Source organism: Marmota flaviventris, chromosome 1 (assembly GCF_047511675.1).
Source record: "Marmota flaviventris isolate mMarFla1 chromosome 1, mMarFla1.hap1, whole genome shotgun sequence".
In the NCBI taxonomy this organism is placed as follows: domain Eukaryota; kingdom Metazoa; phylum Chordata; class Mammalia; order Rodentia; family Sciuridae; genus Marmota; species Marmota flaviventris.
This window is the reverse complement of record NC_092498.1, coordinates 184,438,148-184,466,020: the sequence shown is the minus strand read 5'-3', so window position 1 is coordinate 184,466,020 and position 27,873 is coordinate 184,438,148. Positions and strand designations below refer to the sequence as shown.

The window sequence follows — 27,873 nt, the reverse complement described above, 5'->3', positions numbered from 1 at the left end:
TAGATTCATGTAATATACCACTTTCCTTAAAGGACTTATTTCCTCTATATAGCTTGCTATGACCTAGTTAACTGCCACCTTCTCCATCCTTGGTCACTTATGTTCTAGTTGTGTCACAATTTAGAATCAGCTTGCTTACCTGCAGATACTAGGACAACTGCGGTAAACAAACTCATCTCTTCATCACTAAGCTGCAGGGCATTTAGCTTCTCACTAAATTCAAACATAGAGTTTAGCAGATCCCCTGCTCCCATTGAGTGTAGATCATCCACACTATACTTCTTTCCACTTAAGAAGGTGACAGTACGCTCTTTTGCATCAAATAATGATGCAAACCGTACCATTAAAACCTGGAAAAAGAAAAAGACTTAAATGTATTTGGAAAAGTTCAATAGTAATACTAAGAAATAACTCAGTATTCAAGTCAGTTAAGAAACATTCTACACACACACACATATATATAATAAAAAGGAAGCTGTAAAGGGGGAAAAAAGTTTATTTTTACCTAGAAAACACTTTAACATAATTTCTCTACCAAAGCAATAAATATTCCAAGGAGAACATCAAGAGAAATTCAGCAACCAAAGGCAAAATACATGAGTCCTATGATACTCTGAAACTCTAATAGTTAAAGATTTTGAAACACAAATATAAAATTAAAGCAGTCAATAACACCAAGAAGTTTTAAAATGGGGCCTGAACAAAAGCATTAAATAAACTTAGACCATCAAATACATCACTCAGTCTCTGTACCAAAGTAAAAAGAATAATATTTCAATGCAGCAACATCTGGAAACATCAAAACACCAAATGCAGACAAGGCAAACACAGCAGATGCCCTCTAATAAGGCTACTTCAAGAAACCATAACCCAGAGAGACCACACACAAGATAACTATCACAATAAAAGTGTTCTAAATGCCAAGTCATGATTGCCATTCAAACCAAATCAGTGAACAATCCCATTACTTACCTACAGCATTCCCTCCGTTACACTAACTGGTGACATCTATTGTCATACATTTCTCTCATAATCAAACGAACACTGAACAAACATCTTCCTTTTGCAATCCTCCCAAGCAAGGACTTGTTTTACCCAAGACAGTTCAAAAGGAAGTGAACCTCCGATGAAAATGTTGTTACCTTAGAATACAGCAATACCAAGACAAATCACAAGGTGGAAAGAATACAAGTCCTGGAATCTGGGATTTGTGTTCTAATCCTGGATGTGTTATGAATTTACTGGTAATCCAAGAAAAGTCTCTTGGCCTCTCTGGGCTGTAGTTACCTCTTCAAAACAAGTGAACTGAACTTGATCACTGATTTCCCTTCTGGCTTTAAACCTTAAGTTTAAAGTTCTCCTTCAAAAAAAAAAAGCCTACCCTGTAAGTGCTACTTTTTAATTACTCCGTAAGTATTTTATTTATGAAAATGTCTTTTCTGTTCTAGTCCAGGTGCTCCAGAAAAGACAGCCTGGGGCAAAAGCTTCTGTGGACTGTAGACAAGCACATATGAAAACAGGAATGAGGGAAAGGAGACAGAGAAGAGAGCAAGCAAATATTAAAGTATGTATTACTGAGCAGGCCACCACTGAACAGCAAGTACAACTGATAGCTCCATCTTGTGGGACCATCCTAGGCTCCTTTATCCTGCTGATCAAAGGCTCAAAGATCTGGCCCAGCAGACATCAACTTTCCACCACCCCCCAAATCTCAGTTTTTGCTTAATCTCAGAGTTTTGCAGGTCCCAAGACTTCTCACACCTCAGCAAGCAATAGGGAAGCCCTGGAGCAGACAGAATAAAAGGTACCAGCTCACCAGGTCCAACCCAGGTGGGAAGCAATGGCTGCCTCAAGCCCAGGCTGAACACAGAAGAAACAGAGTAGAAAAATTAGCCAAGGATCCTAAAGCAAGGTGAGCCCCCAAAGGATCTGAAATGGCACATAGAGACATCTGATAAATCCTGAAAATATTCTACAAGTTCCTAAAAGACAAAAACCATATTCTGTTCTCCCTTCTGATTCTGATTGAACATAAGAAACACCAAACTAGGCTATTAGTAGATGTCTAACACTATAGAAACCACCAAGTCTGCCCCTAAAACTAATACAAGAACTTGGGAGTTTATATGCTAGGGATACAGAGTCCCTAAGTCACAAGTAACTCTGGATTCACCTAGTTTCTTACCAAAACCCTGAGATGGTTATTCTTTTCTTGGTAGCTTCAGATCATGAACTATAAATACTTACAGAAAAGAATGAAAACACCAAAGAAAATGAGATACTACATGTCCTATATAAATATTTAGGATAACTAAAACCTACCTCAAAAGTCCCAGCTTTTAAAAGGTTGACCTGGTCATGCTGAGAGAGATCTCTGAATCCTGGAATACGCTTTGCAAATTCCACCACTTCTTTCACTGCTGGAGTGAAGCTCATGGAAAATTCTTCCCAGATTTCATGCCCTGATTTATGTGGATCCACATATGGAGACTTACTCATTGGACAAACCTAGTATACACAAAACAGAAAAACTCTTTAACTGTAAGAGGTGATGAAGAAATTTCAAGAGTAGTACCTCAGATGTCAAAAACCCTACAATGAAAACAGCCCCCAAACACAAGTAAAATCTACAGATAAATTCTCCATTTGCTGCTCACACCTTAATATAGGAAGCCTCATGGCAATAAACAGATACAGTTGCACATTGTCAATTTACAGTAAAAATAAATTCTAGTCAATGAAAGGTGTGCAAATATTTAAAAAATAGAGGTATTACAACCTTCACATAAGAAAAAGTCTCACAGCAACCCAATTTAAGTAATAATTAATTTACTATAAAAAGAGGTGGCTAAGCAAAAATGCTACCTGTAATCTATCACAAAAATCTACTGCACAGGTTTAAGAGTTTGTTAACACTGCTGCCACCTTATGCTGCTATATAGTACTTTAGGTTTTTTAAAAAACAAATTGACGTATATTTGATTCTCAACTCTGTTAGTTATGACCAGTTATAACTATCTCCTCCACCCTCCGCCCAGCCCAGTGCTGAGAATGAAACTCAGGGCCTCACGCATGCCAAGCAAAAGTTCTAACAAAGATATACCCCAGTCCATAATTATTTCTTAGATGAGGCAATGATCTCTAAAAGGTTTGGTGACTTATCTATACACAGCTGGCAGTAACAGGCTTACAACCCAAGCCTATATTTAGTTATTTTAAACTCACTTATTTCTAAATAGGCAAAATTACAATGTTGTGATTTCCAAGAGGAAGACAGTAAGGTGTTCCATTTTTTAGACAAGGTCACTGACCTTTTTGTTTCATAAACAATGATGTGATCACTGACCTCCACTGTTCAATTAAGAATGACTACAGACACAAGGTGTACTTTCTAAATGCAGACTAAGGGAGCGAAAAACAGGAAGCCAGGAAGTCAGGAGCGACCTATAATGAAACATGTACTGTATATTCTATCAGTAACCAGACTTTCAATTTTCATTAATCAATTTGAGATCCTAGAACGGGACAATTCTAAAACCATGGAGGACAATCATGAAATCAAAACCCCTGAATGCTTAGGAATGTTTCCTTCTTTAAGGAAGCCACAAGGCTTAACAAAATATAAGTCTATCTTTCACACAGATCCTGGAACTGAATATTTATAAAGGACAAAAACTGGACTAGAGTCAACTATTTTGAAAATGAAAAAAGATGATTTTAATTACCTGGTGGTAGAATAATATCAAGCACTATCAAAGGACCTCATGGTTTAAACTGGAAATGGTGTAGTACTGTTGTTTTTGATGAAATTTTGGCAGAATAGTAACACTGTATTTTCATGTAGAATGTTGTATTTGATGAAACAATTTAAATGATATGAACAGCATTAAACTTATCTCACAGAATGAAAGCTGAGAAAATCCTTACATTAGCTTATTAAATTGAAATATTCCTAAGTTCTCAAATAGTAAATCATCTATATTCTATATTCAAAGACCTTTCTGCATAATAATGGTTATGATGGCACATGCCTGTCATCCCAGCTAAGAAGGCTAAGGAGCCAAGAAGCTCAAGACCAGCCTGGGCAACAAAGCAGGATTCCATCTCAAAAAAATTAACAAAAACCTCTCTCCACCAAAATCAAAAATTTCTGACTATGGCAAGCTAAAAGATCAGTCCTTTGGAGAAAAATCCCAAAGCTAATACAGTACTAATTAATCACGCTACTTAAACTTTCAAAGGGATTTCTAAGAATTAAAGGCCCAATTCTGTATGAATAGTATTTTACATGAAATCTTAATCCCAATCACAGTATCAATTAAATCATATGCTTAGACCTAGCCTTGTGTGAAATTAGCATTCCACAGAGGCTATTAAATTCTTTGACCTAAATACTATACAAAATCAACTCTATAAATTTCTTAGGCTTTCTGACCCACCTCCCAAGTTGGTACTTCCCCACATAAAAGAAAACCTTCAAAGCTTTCCTTGATACAAGGTGAGCAAAAAATTGATTGCACTATACCAGATGCATCCTCCCTCCAGTGTTGCACAGGTAACTATTCTTGTTCTCATTCTGAGAAAATCCATCTATTGGAACTCTATCACATACTCTTTGAGTATAAGCATTGGAGAAGTTCATACAATGTCCATTTGCAATACAAATGGCATGCCCATTTGGGTAATGCATTATGTTCCTCCCTTTGTACTGTCCATTGAGATGCTGCTGGCTCTCACTACAAGGAAAATGGCTATTAAGCCCATTGCCACAATGGTCGTGATTTAAATTATACTGCTCCATGTTCTTGGGAATCCGCTCTCCTCTCTGGGGCTGCATGCTCTCAGCTGAGTTGTCTCGCTGCTCTTGATTATACATAAAGGTATCCTTGTGGGCTCTGGTCACCATGCCAATCACTTCTTCCTTTGCAAAGTCAGAAGAGGGAGGAGGAGAGCTTTTGATGTTTTCTTGCTCCAGCTGGGGTTTCGGTCGCAGCTGTTCCTGGGCTGGTAAAGCTGTCTGTTCATGATGTTCTACTAATGTGTCATTCTGCAAGTGACCACTGAACTGGCTGTTCATCATGGTCTTCATCGCACTTTGCATTTCAATTAGCATCCTCTGTTTTTCACGCTTAGGAATACGACCAAACCGAACAGCTATTAAAGAAAAAGATATTTAACATATAAATTCTAAGTAAGATCTCTTAGTACAAAAAAATTACAAAAAATTATCTCTGATAGCTAAGGCCTTTAGTCACACAAATAAAAAACATCTATATGTCTCTGGACCAAATTTTTCTAAACTTGGTATTGATGTTCCAAAGAAAGTAGGAAACCGAAGGAAATTTTTCTATTCTTCTTCTAAATCAAAACTAAGGAGATTTATTTCCTAGGTATTTTACAAATAAAATGTAAGAAAGAAATATAAAATTAACTAATGAAAACCACAATTTGAAACAGACCAGCATTACTAACTTGCACCTATTAACAAGGCTGAGTGAGGGCGCTGTTTTCAGGCAGGCCTGAGGGATTCAGGACCCATGACCAGGAACACTGACCCGACCCAGCAGGCACAAACACTCCCAAAATGCTTAACTCATCAATTCCACTTGTAAGCTTACTCTCAAGAACCTAAATGTTAAACTATCTATGCCCCAAAAGCACATTATCATTTTTGGCTTCCTAAGAAAGAAAATCACTTTAAAACACACACACATACAATCAACAGAAATGTAGTTACTGGAAAATACACTTGCTGGGTTTTAATTAAAATCAATGGAATAAACAAAAATTAGATCAGTCACCCGCCACTGTTTTAGAAGTTAGCCTTAGGAAGTATACGGTCCCTAATAATCCTATCTCCGAGGCAAAGAAAAGCTATTTTCTAATCTAATATTTAATCAAAGATAATAAAAATTCTATATACCTACCTAGCAAGAAAGCCTTCTACTCTAATTGTAGCCTCTAACAATAACATAATCAAAGACAAACAATTTTATCATGTTTCATATTTTACTCCTTCCCTCACAAATGACTATTGGTTTTGTCTTTTGAGGCAATCGTATCTATTCACTATTTTCTCTTTCTTTCCCCCACCCCCACTAGGGACTGTGAATCCAGGGATGCTTTACATACCCAGCCCTTTTGTATCTTTTATTTTGAGTCATGGTCTCACTAAGCTGCTGAAGCTAGCCTTGAACTTGTGATCTTCCTGCCTCAGCCTCTGGTGTTAGGTGTGCACCACCACACCTGGCTCCATTCACTATTTTTATAGTGCTAGTCTTACAAATACTACAAAATTCCAGACAACTGGAAAAAATTAATTATTCAAATCTCTTATTCTACAAATTCCTCATTGCAATATTCAATTTCTGTATCTGAGGATATTAGAGTTAGAGTAATCAGAGGGATTGCCTAAATACTCCTCTCTAGATAAATAGAACTGCTCGGCAGTTCCTAACTATCCACACTAGACTAAGGCCTCTGAAAACCTCACATTCCTCTATCATGTTACAGAAAGACATTATCCAGAAATGATTTTCCCTAACTACAAGAGAAGAGTCAAATCTTCAATCATATCAAACATAGATACCACTAAGAATTCCACAGATAAACACTTTTCTTTTCAATGAAAATGGATTATGCCAGAATTGAGCAACTACCTCCACTTCAGGTCCCAATATTTCTTTCAATTTTGCATCTCTTCTGCATGTGTTCAGAATCTGTACACCAAAGCATATTTTCATCTCAGGCTAAAAAAATTATAGACAATTCACGTAAGAAATGGGTTCCTCAGTAATCCTAAGAAATGAAGAGTCCAAAATTCCTATGTGAAGAGAAACCAAATCTTTGTCTTAGAAAAAGTCTTCAAATTGTTTAGTGGGTAAAAATGGGTTTTTATAAGAAGTAACAACATCAAAAAAAGAAATTAAGTCAAAAGCTGTTTTGAGATGATGATGCTAAAAACTGATTTTAATGAATTTAGTGTCCTACAAGGAATCGAAATGTGCCTCCTAAAATCTGCTTCACCCTGAACATAAGAGAGCCATGAGTAACTGACTGACAGCTCTGGGTCCTTCTGAGGAATAAAAGCCCAGGTTCATACACTTTAAAAACATTCTTTAAACTAGAAACATACCGTCTCTTGACATTCCCACAGACAGACACTTTTTGAAGCGACACTGCTGACATCTGTTCCTATTCATTCTCATTATAGAGCAGTTTTCATTCTTCAGGCACTTCTTGTATTGGATGTTTTGCTGAATACTTCTCCGAAAGAAACCCTACGAACAAAGGAAGATTTACCCATCCTTTAAAAACATTGAGATGAACTCCACAAAAGCACTGCTTCCTCACCTATCTACTATGAGACTAGCTACCTGGGAAATAATTTCAGCTTAGGACAAAGGGAAATATAATACTGACACACAGAATCATCTGGATTCTTACTGTTATGGATAAGCAAGTGCTGTCTATACACTGACCTAACCAAGTTTTTCTTCCCCATAAGGATTCTCTGCACAGACCCAAAGTCCCCCTTCACCACTTGGTACCCTGCTACCAAGTCCCCACCTATAGCCACATCTGCCATCTCATACTTCTACTCACATACAAATTCTAAAACTTTTGAAATACAAATGACTGATTCTTATAAGATTGGTAGAGAAATATGTTTGACAGCTATAATTCCCTCACCAGAACCCTGAATTACATTGGTAGAGATTGGTCTTTCCTGAATCAGCCAGGTCTTCATCATGCGCCCATAGGCGGGTTACCACCCAAGGAAAGACAATTCCCAGCTAGAGGACTACAAATTGCTACCTTCACTACACACAGAATTTAAGTACATGCCCTGACAGGTCCTCGAAGAACTCTGGCTTAGTGGTTCCCCAGAAAACAGAAAACTCAAGAACACAATTACCAAAGTATTTCTTTCCTCTTTTTATTCTTTCCCCTGTACAAGGGGTTGAATCCAGAGGTGCCCTACCACTGAGCTACATCCCCAGACCTTACTATTTTTTATTTTGAGACAGGGGACATGGTCTAACCATGTTGTCCAGACTTCCTCAAACTTGCAATCCTCCTGGCTCACACCTCCCAGGAGCTGGGATTACAGACCTGCGCCACTGCACCCAGCTACCAAATTCATTTTAAACTGCATTTTCCCTGCATATTATGAATGACTACACATTTCATCTTTAACCAGTACCTGTGGGATATCATGTTTTTATATTTTGTGACGGTTATATTACACACTTGAACATGTAAGAGCTAAGTTAAATACTTTTTAAAAGGGTATTAAATAGGCATATGCATTTATCAAGAATACACAGTGAATTTCATTCACTTTGGGCTTTTACTTTCTTGCTATAAAGAGAAAATAATACCTGCCTCACAACTACTTCACATTTTTGTAAGTGTATACATATTATATGATTTTTGAAACAATAGAAAAGAGATATGCCAATAGAAAATAGTAAGTAATCTTGCAAAGAGACTTAGTCATTAAAACTAAATCAAACTCAAACTCCAATTTACTTTGAGCCACCCTAGAGAAGATTTCCTCTTTCATCATGTACATTCATTATCTTGTTCATCCACCATATCCTGCCAAACTGGATTTCTGCTTCTGGCCTTAAGTCAAAAAAACAACGAGAACATATGTCTTCATCATGCTAATTTTTGATAACAGGAGAAAGGACTGTGCCATATATTAAAGAGACTCAGGGAGAAAAACTATTGGTTGGTTGACTGATTCCTGGGATAAACTCAAGAAGACTATCTCTTTTTGGAATTATCTGACCAACGTCCTACTAGTGATAGCTAAGAAATACTCAACTTGCAAATTAACTACATTCCCAAGTGCTCAAGATTGTACTCACTTGTTTAAGATATTACATTTTTACAAGTAACTAGGAATCATTATTTCCAGCTCCCAGTACCTGACATATCAGAATATCAATGTATCCAAGACCTGCTATGGTTTGCATGCAACACCCCAAAAGTTCATGTACTAGAAACTTAATCCCCCTTACAGCAGTGTCAAGAGGTGGGACCTTTAATTGGTGATTAGGTCATGAGAGCTCTGCCTTCAGGGATGGGCTATGTTGTTATCCTGGGTGTGGGTTTGTAATAAAAGTGAGTCCAGCCCCTTCCATGCTCATGCTCACATTTCTGCTTGCTCTTCCTCCCTCTCTCCCTCTACAGCGCTTTCCACTACATTATAATGTAAGAAAAAGGCCCTCACCAGACTAAATCCCTTGATCTGAGACTTCCAAACATTCAAAACTCTCAACCAAACAAATTTTATAAATTACCCAGGCTGTGCTACTCTGTTATAACAACACAAACAGAACCAAGACCTACTTCAAAGTTCTGTTTAAATGAAGTTCAACAAGGTAATAACAGTGCCTTGCCTGTTTTGCTCCATACTGCTTCCCAAACTCCCAGAACTGTGCCTGACACAGTTTGGTGCACCCGGCTCACACCGTAAGCCTAACTGAGATGGCAAATGTATTTTGATCAATACTTTAAAGAAAAAAGAAATGCTTTCACTGCATTAAGAATATTTTTCAAAACAAGTTACATTTAGACACTACATAAATGCATAATACTTGAGAGGAACAGCTGACTTCTTTTTCCCTCCCAGATATTCAAATGTGGGAATCTGCAAATCTAACCCCAATTTATTTTACCCCAGAATCAGTAGTTTAAGGAAACAAAAGCATGTTTTACCTTACAGCCTTCACAAGCATGAACTCCATAGTGGAATCCTGATGCCACATCCCCACAGACTTTACACAGTAGAACCATGCCACTAAATTCTAGAGCACAAACAGACACGAAGTGAAGAGCTGGAAGAAAAACTTAAAAAAATATTTTCTTTCCAATTGAATATTTTATTTCACTCAACCTGAAAAATACATATCTGCTTTCATAATGTAAAAGAAAAATCTCCACACCAAATTAATAAGAGTAAATCACAGTATTCTTTCTTTTTTTATTTTTTGTACTAGGGATTGAACCCAGGGGCGCTTTACCACTAAGTTACATCCCCAGTCCTTTTTGTTTTTTATTTTGAGGCTGGGCCTTGCTAAACTGCATAGGTCCTTGCTAAGTTGCATAGGTCCTTGCTGGCCTGGAACTTGTGATTCTTCTACCTCAGCCTCTCACATTGCTCAAATTATAGGTGTGTGCCCTACATGCAGCCATGGTTTTCTTTTAAATACAGCTTATAGAACTTCCAAAAATACCTCAGAGTACTTTTTTTTCCCCTTTCTTGATAAATTTTAAACATACTCTCAAATTTTGTAAATTCGTAGTTGCTTTGCAGCAGATATGCAATCAGAACTAAGAAAATAATTCTCTTTTGATAAAAATTAAGATTTTAAGCAGAGAAATCAATCAATAAAAGATGTGCAAGGATGTCTCCACAGGCAGCTGCACTCATTCCACTCAACTACGGGAGCAGCCAAGTGTACTCCTTCTGACCCTCCCCTCTGCCGGTGCTTGCTACTTCCACACTCACTCAGGAACCCAGATCCACTTCTCACTGGTTATCCCAATTCTGCTTTGTTGTCTAATCCTAAGCATTCCCAACTCCAACTTCAAGAAACTAAACCCTGTCCCACAATTCTTTTTAGTCTTTTGTTCGAGAAACAAGATTCAACACTAGGAGTCAAATAGGAAGATATGTGATAAAAGGGGATACCCTAGAAGAAACATGTTCAGGCAGAGAATATAACTTCATTGACAGCCCCTAGGCTGTTACTTTTAAAATCACTGCTGATTTCTTCTATACTGATCTATGATTATCCAGAAGGGAATGAAAATTATACTCAGAAATATATTGACTCCCCCAAATGAAAAGTTGATCAAATAAGCCCCACCTGCAATTAATGGCAACAACCTTCAAAATATTTAAATCACTTACTTGTCACACCACTATGACTCTTTGTCATCCCAGGAGCACTCGATTTGCTTGTTTTCATGGAACAATCTATTCGGTCATTCTTCAGGATGCCTTCAATATTGGAGAGATCCCCATTCTTGGAATTACCATTGGTATCAGAATTAGAGCTATTTGGAGAAGATGGAACAGAAGAGGAGGAGGACTGGAAGCTATTCTCAGAACCCTCACTGTGACAAGAGGCAGGGCTAGAGGCCGAGCTGGAAGAACTGATATAGGCGATCACACCTCCTAGAAAACAGAGAAATCAGACAGTTAAACACAATATGCATTTTTTTATTTTTGCAAATCTGAACATACTAATTTACCAAATTGTTAGTAAAGTCACTCACTTTAGAAACAGGTTACTAGTATTAAATGTTTGCTTACATTAAAAAAGTAAAAAGGAACCCATTCCTTTATTTCCTACTACCCTTTTGTTCCACAAAGGTCAAAGCACAGGTAACTCCCACTGATTTAAAATGTGAGAAGGTCCTTGCGGGCTTGATTTCTCTGAGCACACACAGACCCAAACCTAAAGCCTTTCATTTTCCACTCTTTTCCTAAAAGGGCTGAAAATCATCCCTGAGTGACTTCATAACTTACAGTAAACAAATTGTTCTGGCTGTAAAGAGATCTGGTTCTAGTCCTCTCCTTGCCTCCTCCATTATCCCCTCATCAAACAGTGTCATAAAACAATAAATTCATCATCTGCCTCCCGAGCACTTGGCTGAAACACAGTTGGTGGGGAGGGAACAGATGTAACCTTTGGATCTTCAGGTAAAGTGATATATCTCACAACAGGGAATTTCCAAAGGTTTGTTGCTCCCAAACCTTTTGTTTTGATGCTCTCTGAAGACCTCTATGACTGTCCACTAATCCGTAATCCTCTCCCTCCTCCACCCCATTATTCTGCCACTGGACTTGCAGGCTCTGAGCAGCTCCTAAGGAATCCAGACTCACAACTTGTTCTTCTGACTCACTATTCATAGTACATGTTAAAGAGGCTTGAAAGAAGAACTCGGGCTACGAGAATAGTAAGGCTGCAGCTAATGCACTCTTCACAAACCTACTCTCAAAATGCAGCTTACCAGTTCACCAATGTAAACCCCACAATCCTCTGAAAACTGGCCTGAACCTCCCAGGTTAAGACAGAACCCATAAAATTATTCCCAGGGTATAATTTTCAACTTCTCAAATAGATAAAAGGTTGCAGGAGTAACCTCAAGGCCAGATATAGTATATTTCCAAATCCCAGGCAAAATAAGTCATTCTCATCCTCCCTGCCAAGATCTACCGTATTTTCTTTTCTTCTTCCCTCCATCATCAACAAATATTTATTGGCTTTTTTGGTATGCAGCATATAGAAAGTTTAATTATCTCTTTGATCACTGTCCTAAAATCTTATATAAACTACTGTTTTCTGTTTCCATCTATTTCTCAAGTAGACCATGAGCACCAGGTGCACAGTGTAAATTCTCTGTACATGCTTCACAGATAAGTCTGCCATAAATTGTTTTTAAGACCTATTTTCCCACCTTTATAAAGCCCACATCCAGTAACACAGACAAATCCTAAGCAGTGACAAACATTACCAGAAAGCCACAAGTGTAACACAAAATACCCACTTCCTTACAACAGTCTTAATGTCTATATAGAGCAGAAAGGAGAACTCTGCACCTTTCCAAAGTAACAAATGCAATTTGAGAATTCATCCTGAAATAAAAAATATCCTCTGCTAAAGAGAAATGACTCCCCATTCTTTTTTTTCCCCCAGATGAGAAGCCATGATTCACCACTCATTCTCTCTCTCTCTCTCTCTCTCTCTCTGTCTCTCTCACACACACACACACACACACACACACACACACAGAGCAAAAATAGAGGCCAAGGGCTGGGGATGTAGCACAGTACTAGAGTGCTTGCCTAGTATGTGTGAGGCATTAGGTTCAATTCTCAGCATTATACACACACATACACACACACACACATATAAATAAAAATAAAGATCCACTGACAACTAAAACAAAAGTTGAGGCCAAAACAATTCCAAAGAATAGACAGACATTTTAATTTAGACAAGAAAAGAACAAGCAGAGGAATTTAAAACCACTTTTAGTCCATTATGCTGAAATTAGGTATGATATATGTATTTAGCCATCAATATACACATCCAGTCTGGGAAACCCCTGAGGAAAAAAACACAACCACCACTCTCAAGTGGTCTGAGCACAATTCAGAAGAGAATTCTCTGCCAAGAAACAATGCTTCTTATCACACACAGATTTAATATGTGTAAGCTCAACTTCATTTGAATTTCACTTGTACTTCACTTTTAAAGGCAAAAACATAAATAATGTGGACAATCCCATTCATTATGATACACACTCAGTACATGCCCAGCAAGAGTGGAAGTAGAAGGTGTCAATCTGCTTTTCTTACAGTTAGAGCCACTCTCCACATGCTGTCTTGCCGATTTCACCTGCCCAAAGGGAAGCTAGAGCTTCACAATTAATATGGTCCCTACTACAAACCAATCATTCTCAAAGTGTGGTCCTTGGACCTGGGGCACCAGCTGTCACCTGGAAATCTGCCCAAAATGTAAATTCTCAGGTTCCCCCTCTTCTCAGCTCTAGCATATCTGAAATGTTAATATGTTCTCTTAATATGTTAATATGTTCTCTCTTAATGATTCTGATATGCAATGAAGTTTGTGGAACACCGTCACAAGTCAATTACTTCAGCTATAGTGAAATGACAAAGGACAGTTTTCACCTACCACTGATTTTAAAATCTAAAAGCTCCTAAGAGTCTAAACACAAAGAAAAATCTTCCCAGCCTTATTTTCACCCCAAGAGAAATTATGTAAAATATTTATCACCAAAGCTATCCGGTGCTTTTTCAAAATCCATGTTTCCAAGGCGAGAAGTTACCCTCAGAAACATGCATTTTTGCCTGACAGAGTGGCACAGCCCTTTAATCCCAGTGACTCGAGAGGCTGAGGCAGGAGTCCAAATTTGAGGCCAGCCTCAGCAACTTAATGAGACCCTGTCTAAAAATAAAAAGGGCTGGGGATGTAGCTCTGCCAGTAGAATGCCCTTGGGATCAATCCCCATAAATCCCCAGTACCACGAAAAGAGAGGAAAAGAAGTATGCATTTTTAATAAGCTTTTTGTAAACTGGAGTTTAATATGGCTACAGGAAATTCAAACATAAATTGGCTCACAGTTGTAAAGACTGACATCTGCTTGACACAAGTGCCCCCAGATCTTCAATACCCTGTGAATTCAGAGAAACCATTTTAACCTGGAAGTCTATCAAATGCCACATTACTGGGCCATCTGTCCTCATAAAACTTTTAGAGATTTGAAGTTCACGTTAGGAATTCTAGGTGTTAGCTGTTACCTTTTTTACACTTAGTACAGGAAACAAAGAAAAAACATCGTTTTTAGTCCTCAATAAACTCCCTGAGGAATGTCTCACAGCTGTTTGTCTTTCCTAAAGTAGAGCCTTAGGTAGAAAGAAAGATGAGAAAGTGATTTTTTTCCCTGAAATAAGACTTTCCTAGGGCCAGCATTGTGAATCAGTCATTTTTGTTCAAAGTCTTCTAACTACCTCTGCTTCCAAATGAACTTTTAGAAAGCAGAGCTCTCCAGATGCCTTAAGAGTTGGTTAAAAAGCAACAAATGAACAATGGACAGTGTTGTAATTACAACATCATGTACAACCAGAGAAATGATTCCATTTATGTAAAAAATTAAATTAAAATTTTAAGAAAAAATGTTGTAATTAATTACCCAAAAACCAACTTCCTTCACAAAAGCTCCAAAATCAATCCTGAGAAAAGTTACTGTGCTACCACTATCAATTAAGATGCCATTCCCACCTTGGAGGAGTTCAAGCATTTGTACCAGGGACACAATCTAAGATGACTCACCTAGAAGCAGCTGCATTCCCCCAACAAAATATTCAACGCTGAGTCAGTTGTCTTAACATCCATTCTTTCTACTACATACCAGTCTACCAACCTGCGGGTTATATTTAATTTCCTAGAAGGTAAGGACTACATCAAGTAGTTCCTCAACCCATGAAGAAAGGGAAGTAAAACTACAGTCATCATGTACCTATCAGACACCAAGCATAAAACGACACAATCTCATGTCACATATTATCCTCCTAAGAGTCCTGTGAACCAACTTCCTTTAACCCATGTTATAGATGAGCAGTGCAGCTCAGAATGGTTAAGCAATATAGCTACTCTGCGGCAGGGCCAGAGCTGACAGCAGAGGCTGTGTGATCGAGTACAGACTACCACATCTTACTGAGAACACCTGAGCAAGCAAGCTACTTTCAATCTCTCTAAACCTGAGTCACTGTCCATAAAATGGAACCATCTGCCAGTTATTACACAATGAAATGGTGCTCATAAAAGGGATTATTATTAAAGTGCTTTTTTGCACAGTTTTTGATGATAAAGCAAGAAAGGTAAAATCCCCAAACCAGCAAGTCCCAACCCCTCCGGAAGCAGGCTGAATGTACTTCTTAGAAGCCTTGAGCTAAAATTAGCTGAGGCAGAGTCTTCTCTATTTTTAGCTGAAAGGGACCCTGGCACTGGGCCAGGTTCCCAGGCTAGGGCTTACCCAGTGGTCAACTGCAGACAAGCCAGAAGTCAATATCCAATTTGCACTGCTGGAAAGCACTGCTCCTGCACACACTGGTGTTTTCTTCCCCCTTTCCAGGCCTGCCCACCCTCCTGGCAAGTATGCTGGATGTCAAGTCACGACTATACTTTTTTTGCCTTATGACTTAGAATAAAACAGTTTTACCACTGAGAAATTTCAATTTTCTCATCCTAAAAGCAGGCTATAAATAATTCCCCCTTCACAGCACCATAGGGTAGATCTAATAGAAGCACCAAACTTCTGGGTCCTGGGTGTCTGGACTCCAGAGTACAGCATAGTCCCTTCCCTAAAAAGTCTCAGAGAACCACCAGGTAAACGCACATGGAAATGTGAGCAACATTTCATACAAATGACTGATATGCTGAGGATCACACAGAGCATAAAGAGGGCAGAGATGGGGGGGGGGGGGGGCAAACACAGCAAAGGTGACAAAGTCAAAGTGAGGTCTTAAAGAACTTAGAAATTAAATGATGTATCACTATGACTCATTCTTAAATGGGGTGACAAAAAAATGTAAAATCAGCAGCACTTTCATCTCCATGCAAATTGCTGGAAAAAGAAGGCCAAGGTGGAATCTTGCGTCTGGGAGGGGAAAAAAAAGCCAGCTTAACTAGCAACAAGGTTAAAAAAAAGAGACCTATGTGGATATAAGGAGGCTGTGCACATGGCCGTCTTTTTAACCAGCTATGACATCACAACACTGCAATTCAAATGGATCCTTACAGTATTTCCTTCAAGCCCAACATAGAACCACCAACTTGTGCATACATTTTCAAATGTTATGTAAGCTAACATCTTTGATGGCAGCATAGTATTCTGAGCAATCCAAGTGGACTTTTGGGTTCAAATTCTTACTCTATTGCTATGCTAAGTTATTTAGCTTCAATTTTCTTAGGCCCTCACCTTTAATATGTTGACAACGGTACCTTCCTTCATGGAATGTGAGGGAAAATATATATAGTGGATCTGACATACAGTCTGAGATCAACAGACAGTGCTGTTATTTTGCCATTATCATATTGGAAGAGCTCAATGAGAACAGCTCAAACAAATCTAAACCCCCTTTTCCTTTCCTTCCTTCACTTTTTAATGTCATTTGAATCCAGGTGTTTTCTCTGTAGCTTATTTCCATACTAACTTTCTGAATCCCTTAACTCCACTAACTAGCCAAGCAACTTCCTACTTCACTTCTGATTGTTCCCATTATTTTGCTATTTCTCTCTTTGTGAAGATTTCTTTGAGCTTTGTCCCTCTGATTTTTTCCCCAAGACTGGAAAAACATAGAATACAGATTTGTAAACATAATAAACTGTGGGAATATCTTCCACTTTAAAAATCTGAATTATAGCCATGGTTATGAAGGATGTGTAGTGAGTCATCTTTTACTTTACACAATTCAGTATACTCAATCAAAATCCTACTGTGACAAAACTACACAGTTAATATCTCTATACAAACTTCTCACTTAACTATTTCGCATCCTTAACTAGGGGAGAGCAGAGATGCAGTGGGTCATGAATTACAGACAGCAAAATGAAACAATCACTGATTGGACTGTATCATTGTATATACCAATCCTAGAGAAAAGAGCCAAAGGTATGTATGCCTCACAGCACTGAAATTAGCCCCACCCCGGTCAATATTTACAACCTAAAAGAAGTTAAAGGGAATTCTTATCAAAACTCCCTTTGACAGATGGCACAAATTGTAAATATTATTGGCTAAAAGCTTGTCAGCCTTGAACCTGGGACCAAATAAATAACAGAAAATTTTAGAAGGTAAGTGAAAATTCCTACACTTCAGGTCAAACAATTATCTGCACTATTTTGAACTCTAACTTCAAAACAGTTAAGTGAAAAAGGTTCTAGATGATGGTGGCAAGATTACTGTGAGTCAGCAAAGCAATATGCCAAAAAAAAAAACTAAGCCTGCCAGATAATTCATCTGCAGCAGGTTCCAAAACAAAGAAGGTAACTTGGAACTTGGTAATTGTCCAACCACTTCCACAGGAACCTATTCACTTCTGGATGCTACATCCCAAAGGGCAAGAAGGATGAGTGGTCAGGGAAAATTTAAAAAAAAAAAAAAAGACACAAAGCAAGGACCAAGGGATGAGAACTACAAGTGGAAGAACTGAAAAGAACGGGGGAAGGAGCTGTCAAGTCTATCCGGCAGATTTTTACTGTTTATCTCTAAAAGTCAACATGAAAATCAGACATGTTTCAGGGAAGTTCAAACCAGAGAAAACTTCCACCACGTAAGCCAACACTCCCTATAGGTTGCAAAAATCTGAAGAATTAATACTAAAGGCTGGGTTAGAAGACAGTGAACCTGATAACTTTTAAATATCTATCATTTAAAAATTTAATTCCATAATTACTGAATGTTTTTAAATACCCTCAAAGACTAAGCAGGACTATAGGTAATCAACACACAATCAGACAAGGACTTTATTGTTATTGTTAGTAAAATATTTACAATATACTTATTATCAAAGTATGATTTTTTAGAGGTGCATAAAACTCAATAAATTTTTAAAAAAACTGGCTGTTGCTGTAATTTCATTTGCTTCAGGTATAAGGGCCATCATTTGTCTGGGGCAGACTAAAGGAGGACAAGGAGTGCTGTATTATTCTGTGGCAACTTAACTGGGTTCAAGTAAGGTGAGCAACCTGTAAATTTTTTTTAATTTAAATAAAGAATGAGGGGCTGGGGATATAGCTCAGTTGGTAGAGTGCTTGCCTCGCATGCACAAGACCCTGGGTTCAATCCCCAGCACCACCAAACATAAATAAATAAATAAATAAATAAATAAGGGCTGGGGATGTAGCTCAGTGGTGAAGTGCTTGCCTAGTATGCGTGAATCCTTGGGTTCATTTCCTAGTTAAAAAAAAAAATAATAATAGAACAAGGACTGGTTTTCCATAAGATCTCAGAGTCACCTATGATGACCTGAGTCATTCTGACCATAGTTCCTAGTATGGCACTTTACAGTAAAATTCCAATGCAAGGGGACTTTTAAGCAGTTTTTAAGACAATGAGCTTAATAAGGCAGGTCGTCCTAAACTTTTTTTTTTTTTAATCAACATCAGGGTGGCATCCCCACTGCAAGTGCTTGCGGGTCTGTGTCGTTGTTCAGGATCTCAGCGGTTCAATGCTCCAGCGAGGATCTCCACCGGGAAGCGCACGCTTTCTTAGAGACACTCGCTTCCCCCTCGCCCTGCAGTCCTTCCTCGGGCTCTGCAAGGTTAGCTGCAACAACATCCCCAAGCGCAGATCCAGTCCGGATTCGGGGTCGGGGTCACCTAGCGGCCGTGCGGGCGTGGGCCCGCGCACTGCGGCGCGGGAGTCCTCCTCGGGGGCGCCCCGCCGCGGAGTTCCGCGGACGCGGACGCGCACGCGCAGCCTCCTCCGCAGTGTGCAACCCCGCGGGGGAGGAGGGAATCGCGGCCACGTCACAGCCCGGAGGGTTCCAAAGGGGCGGGGCCTCCCGGGAGGCTGCGGCGCTCCCAGCCGGCGCGCGCGCGCGCGCACACCCGCCCCCACGTGTCCCTGCGGCCCCGGGGAATGTGGGTCACAGAGCCGAGCGGCCTCACGTGTCCCCGCCCGCCACCGCCGCCTCAGCGCCCATTATGTAATGCCGCGTCACGCGCCCGCCCAGCCAACCGGCGCCCGCGCGCCGCCGAACGTAAACACAGCGCGCACGTGGCTCGCGCGGCCGGGCCATGTGAGGGGGGGGCCGGGTCGGGCGCCACCGGGCCGCGCTGCGGCGTTGCGGGGTGTCGGGAGGGCCAGCGCGGGGCAGCCCGTGGGGCGACAGGAACCGAGCCCGGGGCAGACACGCGGCGCGCGGCAGCCCACCCCGCCGGCCCTGCGGACACCCCCCGTCGCCGCCCCCCAAAATGCCCACTGGACCCTTCCGCCGTCCCCTCGCCGCAGTCCAGCTCTTACCCGCATTCACCTCCATGGTGCCCTCAGGGAGGGGGCCCAGGCCTCCCGCTTCCCGCAGAGGGGGCAGCGCCGCCGCCGCTCAGCGCCGCGCCGCCCCGGGCTGGAGGCGGCGGTGGTCGCGGGGCCACCTCATGGGCAGGGCCGGCGGGGCGCCCGGGACCCAGGCCCCGCCGCTGAAGAGCGGGCTGCAGGGAGAGGGTGGCGGCGGCCGGCGAGCGGCGCTCCTCCCGGGGTCCCTGACAACAAAAGCGGCGGCGCGGCGGCTTCCTGCAGCCAGCGCACCGCGGCGGTGAGGGCGGCTGATAGGGAGGGCAGCCGCGACCATGTGACCCGCGCACACACCCCCTCCCTCCGCCCGCCCCTCGGCCGGCCGCTGCGGCGACTCCGCCCCTGCCCGCGCCTCCGCCCGGCTCGGCTCGCGTCCCCCCTCCTCTTCCCCCGCTCCTCTCTTCTCCCCTGCCTCCTCCCTTTTCTCCTCCACTCCTTCCACCTCCTTTTTCCAATTTCCCTCGTCACCATTCCTCCTTGTCGCTCCTCCTGGCTGACCTTCCGGCCTTGCACTCTGCTCCCCAGAACTATACCCCACCCTTGCCATCTCTGGACTCCTCCACCCCGAAGGTTACGAGGACCGCCCGAGGTGTCAAGCAGAAGTGCTTTCCAGGACCCCGGGCTGGGCCAGCTTCTTCAGGCTGGTCCAACCCCTGACCTCCAATTCTCTGGTTCCCGCTCTTCCATCCGGCCTCTAAATGCTGGGCTCTGTGGACAGAGACCTTCTCTTCCCTCTATACACCTGAATATTTTCATCCAGTCTCATAAATAAACCTGTGTTTTGATGACTCCAAAACTTACATTTCAAACACAAACCTCTCCTCCCAGAGCCAGATTCCCACATCCAACAGCCCCCTTGCATTTCAGTTTAAGGCATGGATAGGTGTATGCATTGTCAGAACTCAGCCAGTATGCACTTAAGATTTGTGCATTTCACCTTGTATGTAAATTTTAGATCAAATGAAAACAGATTAGATTCTTGCTGATGTGAATTTAGAAGGAAATACATTGAAGTCTGCAATTTAACTGCACTCCAAAAGTAAGGCTAAGAGAGGCATATACAGATGGATAGTAAAGTGTAAAATTTAGAAGGTGGGTTATGTGGGTATTCGTTGTAAAATTCTTTCAATTTGCTCTTTGAAATTTTGAAATTTTTCGGTGTATAATGTTGAAGAACACATCATATGAAAGACATTTATATGTACAACACTCTTCCTCCCCCACTTCCTCCCAGTCCCCAACGCAGAAGTTCTTTCACCATATCAGTCTTTACTATTTTGGTATATATCTGCCTGCTCTTGAATGCAGCAAGTTAGGTTACTCTATTCTGTCTCCCTGCCATTCAATCCATTAACAAATCTAACCTTCAAAGTGTCTCCAGTCTCTGTGCTTCTCACCAGTGTCTTTACTCTTACTCTAGAGCAAACCACCATCATCTTCTGCTTCCACTACTGCAGTAGTTATTTAACCCCCAGACTGCTTCTGGGTCCACCTACAGTCTCTTCTTCCCAGCAGTCTGTGTGTTATTTTTAAAATGTAAATGAATTCTGATTACTCTGCTTCAAACTCTCTGATGGCTTCCTGTACACTTGAAAGAAAAGCCTTCCCTTAACCTGCATAGCACTGCCCAGGATCTGGGCCTTGCTCCTGTTTCAAAGGTGCTCTCCAAGCCCTCTCTAAACACAGTTCCCTGGCCAGAATACTCCTCATTTCTCCTTTCCCTCAGGGCTTTATCACCCCCATGTGATGTGGATGAGTTTCCCAGGTTACACTTTGTAGCTTGCTTTTTCCTTTTGTGTATCAGTCATCATCTACTTCTCCACAGGTAAAAATGAGGTTAATACGAACTGTGTAGAAGGCAGAAATGAAGTCATAAAAGATGACACCACCACTCTGAAATTGATATAAACTATGAGATCCCAACTACATGACTTTCTGGAAAAGGCAAAAGTATGGTGATACAGGAAAAAAAAAATCAGTGAGCTGGGCGCTCGCCTTTAATTCCCAGCAACAGAGGAGGATAAGGTAGGAGGATCCCAAGTTCAGGGCCAGCCTCAGCAACTTGGCAGGAGCCTGTCTCAAAATAAAAAAGGACTGGGAATGTAGCTCAGTGGTAAGAGCCCCAGGGTTCAATCATCAGCACCCCCCACCCCAAAAAAAAAAGAAAAAAAAATCAGCAGTTGCCAAGTGATATTGAATGGAGGAAGGGATGAATACACAGAGCACAAAGGATTATCGGGGCACAGAAACTATTCTGTAAAATATTATAATGGTAAATACTTGTGTTTATGCATTAATCAAAACCCATAAAGTACACAACGCCAAGAGTGAAGCCTGAATGTTAACTAAGGGCTTTGGGTGATGTGTCTATGTAGATTCAGTGATGGTAACAAATGTACCACTGTGGGGCAAGATGCTGGTAGTAGGGGAAGTTGTGCATTTATGGGGACAAGAGATACACTGGAACTCTACTTTCCATTCAGTTTTGCTCTAAACTAAGAACTGCTCTAAAAATAGCCTTTTAAAAATATATTAAGTTTTATCTTCATCCCCTTTGCTGGGCACCCTTTGAGAAACTTCAGTCTGGAAGCTACTGGCCTTCTGTTTGAATATTTTTCATAAATCATATCTATGTTAATTTCCTTGATTTTCTCTTTCTGGAACATTATTTGGCCCAATTTTAAGTTTTTATTCATTTTATTTTTTTCATTTGTTTGCTTTATTCTCTGGTATTTTAAAAAATTTACTTTCTTTTCTGTTAGTATTTTGTTTCTGCTACCCTATTTTTAATGTCTGTGAACCAGTTTATGGTCTGATACTTCTTTGTTCCACAGATGCAACATATTTGGTTATTTTCTTAAGGATATTAATGATATTTGTATATTTAAAGAATTATCACTATATTTTATTGTGTCCTATATACTTTTTTGTTTCTATTTCTAAAAAATAAATTTTCCTCATATGTCTAGTCACTATTGATTATCTGTTTATATTTCAAATTGACAGAATAAAAAAGTGATTGGAATATATATATGTATGTATGTGTATGTGTGTGTGTGTGTGTAGTTATCACCAGATAAATTTGAAAAGAACTTCTATAATAATGTCTGTAAAATAAAATGTGTCTACGAGTCTCAGGATCTTTAAAAACTGCCTTCTTGTGAGGCTTTTCAAATAATCATCAGAGGATATAGAGCTATGACCCAGGTCAGTGGCCAGTCACACCACTGGCCCCTGGAAACTGGTGGGCTCTTCAGTACCAGAAGAGAAGGCTGAGTGACAACCAGATTGGATTGGCCCCAGAGTGCTGCAGTGGAAATTGCCTTTTGCTGTTGTCATTCCAAGGAGTGTCATTTATTAATTCTGCATTGTCTCAGACTCACTCTGTTGAGATTTTCAAACTATGCATGGAGGGCTCCTACTCCATCTATCTTCCTCATTCCTCAGACCAAAATAACTGTGGAATGAAGTGACTATGTCTTCAAACATTAATCTGTTTTAAAAATGCAAATTATTTCCTTGAAAACTGTCTCCATTGGCCTTTACATGCAACTAACAAGGTCCTGTAAAGTGCAACTCAAGACAGGACAATCTGAACGTGGATGAAGGAGGGAAAACCCTAATTAGAGTCTTCTAGCTCCAAACTCAAGTACAATGGGTCAGTACAATAAGAGGACCTTGATGAAGGAAGGATATTAGGGGAGAAAAGAAAGTAAAAAGGGAGATGGGATTTCCTTAAACATGAGGCCAGTTTCTCATTTTAAAAGTCCTTATTTTTTAAATGTTCCAGTGAATCCTGCTAGTTCATAATGCCACAACAACATTCCACTTAAACTTTACCTTTTCTATGCCCTAGATCAGCAGTTCTCAAACATTTTGACCTCAGAACTCCTCTACATTGTTAGAATTATTGAAGAGCATAAAGTGTTTTTCTTTTGTGTGTGTGTGTGTGTGTGTGTGTTTAAGAGCAACATGAATCAATAACTACTGAAAAGAAAAACAGAAATGTTTAATACACAAGAATTCACAACCCCCGGGTACAGTGGCACATGCCTGTACCCCAGCAGTTTAGGAGGCTAAGGCAAGAGGATCAAGAGTTCAAAGCCAGCTTCAGCAACTTAGCTAAGCAACTCAGTGAGACTCTATCTCTAAATAAAATACAAAATAGGGCTCGGGATGTGGCTCAATGGTCAAGTGCCCCTAAGTTCAATCCCCCGTTACCCCCACCCCTCAAAAAGAAGAATTCACAACCATAAATCTCAGAGCACTAACAACATCACATGTTGACAAACAACTTTGGCCATTTCCTCTACCATCTGAAATTGTAGTTGCTATTCCTGGTGACATTTGTGGCTTATCTTCTTCAGGTTCCCTTTTTCTTTACTGTTCTGATCATTATAGCAGCTTCTATATAGCACCCAAATTCTTCATCAATCATATGCCTTTATTTTAAATTCAAAATTTTATCTATTCTTATTTTTTAATTAGAAAAACTGTCATAACTAAGTAATAAATGTTTCAATTTAATTACCAGTTATGAGTTACGAATGAATTACTATGTAAATCATGCCTTTTTGTTTTATGTCTTCATAAAATATTCAAATAAACACATTCCAATATTACATCTGCTCATAGAAAAAAATCCATTCAGTCCAAATCAATCCATTAACACCAACAAGATCCGTGAAATATTTATGGACAATACTACAAACTTTACACCCCCCCTACACACACACACACCGCCATGCAAAAATGATATCTTCTGAGATGCAATGGTTAGAGTGAAGTAGAGTCCTATCAGAACAGCGTGTTTAATGGAAAAGTAATCTACAAGTTATCAGTTTTAATTTTAAGTTATTCACAAATAAAAAGTAAACTTTTGTCCCTCAGTTATGGTAGCCCTGTTTCAAGCATCAATAGCCACATGTAGCTGGTGACAGCTGTTCCAGATTTACAGACTTATTTTCTCTTCCTCTCTTCAATTCCTCTTTTTTTTTTTTTTTTTGAACTGGAGATTGACCCCACATATGCTTTACCTCTGAGCCACATCCCCGGCCTTTTTTAAATTTTGAGACAGGGTCTCTCTGAGGTCCTTGCTGAGTTGCTAAGGCTGGCTTTGAACTCTCAATCCTCCTGCTTCAGCCTCCCCGGCTGCTGGAATTACAGGCATGGGCCACCTCTCCCTCTTACTTCTAAATTTGTCAGTTTACCATATAAATCTGCTTCATTAGTCAGAGTCAGTTTCTCCTATTTGTAACTAAGGAAACTTCACTGATAGAATTGCTTTCACTCATTCTCACTTATTTTAGGAAATGTTCCAGTAACTACAGCAGTACCACAAATCACTCCATAAACTTAGTGGTTTAAAGTAACAACCATCAGGGCTGGGGATGTAGCTCAGTAGTAAAGCACCTGCCTAGCATGCACAGGAGGCTTTGGATTTGATCCCCAGCATTAGGGGCGTGGGGGGACAGAGGAGGAAATAGTAGTAATCACTTTACTATCCAGTGATTTTTGTGGGTCAGGAACCTTGAGAGTTCCTGACTGGACATTTCTGACTCAGGGTCTCCCAGCAATCAGTAGGTGGAGCTGGAGTAGCAGGGGCGGAAGCAGCTAGGTATCCGCAGGGCATTTCTCTCTTCTCTTTGGCAACTTGCAGGGCTTCTCCACAAGGACTCTAAATTGGGGGCTACTTTGGGCTTCCTCTCAAATCCTTCAGAGCAGTCAGAATGCTTTCAGAGCAGCTCAGGGCTCCATTGAAAGTAGCCAGGGGACTAGGCAGAAGTTACATCACCTTTTCTAATCAAGCCTCCAAAGTGACGCAGTATCCATTTGTCACATTGTTGGTTAAACGGAATTCACAAGCACACCCGGATTTAAAGCATAAGGATTATAGTCCTCTTCCATAAAAGGAATGCCAAGGTTATATTTTGAATACCATGTGAGACAGAATATATTCTTGCAGCTGTCACTGTTCCAACAGAAGACAATTTTGAAGAATTATACAAATATGCAGTCCACCTTGATGTGAGGACCACCCTGCAGTGTTAAAGCTTTAAGAGGTTGTACTTCTCTGGGGCTGGGATTGTGGCTCAGTGGTAGCATGCTCGCCTAGCACAGGCGGGACATGGGTTTGATCCTCAGCACTGCATAAAAATAAAGGTATTGTGTTGTGTCCATCTACACCTAAAAAATAAATATTAAGAAAAAAGAGTTTAAAAAAAAAAGAGGCTGTACTTTCAAGGTAAGCACTTTCACTCCCTCCATCTGGCAATATTCCCTAAGAATATAAGGAGGAAGGATGCTACAGAGAAAGGAACATGAGTCAGAGAAGAAGTGGATACCTAGAAAGGCCTCCACTCCCCACTCCACAAGAGTGTTCCATTACATTTTTTATCTACTTATTTTTGCAGTGCTGGGGATCAAACCCACAGTCTCATGCATGCTAGGCAAGCACACTTTAGTACTGAGCCACATCCCCAGCCCCTCCATTCTATTTTTGAGATATTCCTTCTTTCTGAGGAACTAAAGGCCAGCAGTGACATTTCAGATACAGACTCAGTCTTTTGTCGATTTGGAGTCATTTATTATCCAATCTCAATATCTTATGATTTGGAATGGGACTATTCATTCAGATAAGAATCTAGTAAGAAGAAGTGTTCTGTCCACATGTAATGCGTGCAGTCTGTACAACACTGCATAAAAATCCAAGACAACAAGCTAGATAACCCTCCCAGTAGTTTACGGTGGTTGATAACAAGTTGGGAAACCATGTAGTTCAGCACATACACCCCTCATGGCTTAAACCAATCAGTTCAAATGAATACCCCTTTTGTACTGACCAATCACCCCTACCCAACTTGTTCCCGCCAGTGAATGTGCTAATCATGTTTTAGAGTTGTTATTTGATTTTCCCGCGGTGTGTGATGATTTGCTAAAAGAGGCTATGATGTATGTGAAGTCCCTGCCCTCTCCAAAGAATGTATAAAACTGCTGCAAACCCTGAAAAAAAAAATCCAAGACAACAGAAACCATTTGGGTGAGACGCCTCATTAAATACAGTAGAAAAATACCTACTGCCATTCAGAAACTGGCTGAATTGTTTAAGTGCTCTGTTGATTTAATAACATCCCAAACAGAAATTTGAAAAACTAATAAAGAAGAAATGTTACATGAGAGTTCATTAAATAAACATACTACAAGGAATGCCTGATCATCTTTATTACTCTCCATCACAGTTTAAAAAAAAAAAAAAATTCTGCAATTCCTTCCACCACCACCCCCGCCCCACCGGGAGTGATGAACAAAACAAAAATTAACACCAAACACAAAACTAGCTCTAACAACAGGGCATACTGCTGAGCTAAAAGAACTGTACACATTGCTGACTTTCTCAACTCCTAATTTTCCCATGTTCCTATTTATTATTTTGAAAACCTATCTAATTGAGAATCCATCCTATGAGTATAACTTATCCTGATATAGTGTAATGAACTGATTCTCTTTTTTAAAATTTTTTTTTAGTTGTCAATGGACCTTTATTTTATTTATTTATATGTGGTGCTGAGAATGGAACCCAGTGTCTCACACATGCTAGGCAAGCTCTCTACCATTGAGCCACCACCACCTCACCCCCCTGATTATTCTCTTATTTTTTTTTCTTTTTTCTGTTTTTTTGGTACTGGAAATTTAACTTGGGATGAGGTTTAACACCAAGCTCTACTCCCAGTCCTTTTTTCCATTTTTATTTTGAGACAGGGTCTAAGTTGCTGAGGGGGCTTGTTAAATGGCTAAGGCTGGCCTCAAACTTGCGATTCTTCTGCCTTAGCCTCTCTACTCTCAGGTAATACAGGAGTGTGCCACCATGCCCTGTTGTCTTAAGTCTTGTTTTTCTTTTTAATTTGTTCTAATTAGTTATAGTGTCAGCAGAATGCATTTTGACACATTGTACACAAATGGAGCACAACTTTTCCCTCCTCTGGCTATACATGGTGCAGAGTCACACCAGTACATGTATTTAGGGTAATAATGTCTGTCTCATTCTACCGTCTTTCTCATCCCCACCGCCCTACCCCTCCCCTCACTCCCCTCTGCACAATCCAAAGTTCCTTCATTCTTCCCTACCCCCATCCCCACTGTGGATCAGCTTATCAGAGAAAACATTTGGCTTTTGGTTTCTTGGGATTGGCTTATTTCACTTAGCATGATATTCTCTAGTTCCATCCATTTGCTTGCAAATGCCATAAT

At 40.4% G+C, this 27,873-nt stretch overlaps 1 protein-coding gene and 1 non-coding gene across 2 annotated transcripts in view; one reads left to right on the top strand and one right to left on the bottom strand.

Annotated features, from left to right (window-relative positions):
* The window catches only part of Nr1d2 (nuclear receptor subfamily 1 group D member 2), a 29,583-nt gene extending 9,732 nt beyond the window's left edge, over window positions 1-19,851 (bottom strand). The window contains exons 1-7 of the mRNA XM_027923183.2: window positions 19,579-19,851; window positions 10,931-11,197; window positions 9,733-9,821; window positions 7,136-7,280; window positions 4,526-5,154; window positions 2,323-2,508; window positions 140-350 (exon numbers count right to left, since the gene is read on the bottom strand). Coding sequence (XP_027778984.2) covers window positions 140-350; window positions 2,323-2,508; window positions 4,526-5,154; window positions 7,136-7,280; window positions 9,733-9,821; window positions 10,931-11,197; window positions 19,579-19,594 — 1,543 coding nt within the window. The 5' untranslated portion in view covers window positions 19,595-19,851. The remainder of the gene's footprint in view (window positions 1-139; window positions 351-2,322; window positions 2,509-4,525; window positions 5,155-7,135; window positions 7,281-9,732; window positions 9,822-10,930; window positions 11,198-19,578) is intronic.
* On the top strand, window positions 18,339-18,411 carry Trnaa-cgc (transfer RNA alanine (anticodon CGC)). The gene has a single exon. It is a non-coding gene; the product is annotated as a tRNA-Ala (tRNA).
* Window positions 19,852-27,873: the final 8,022 nt, after the last annotated feature.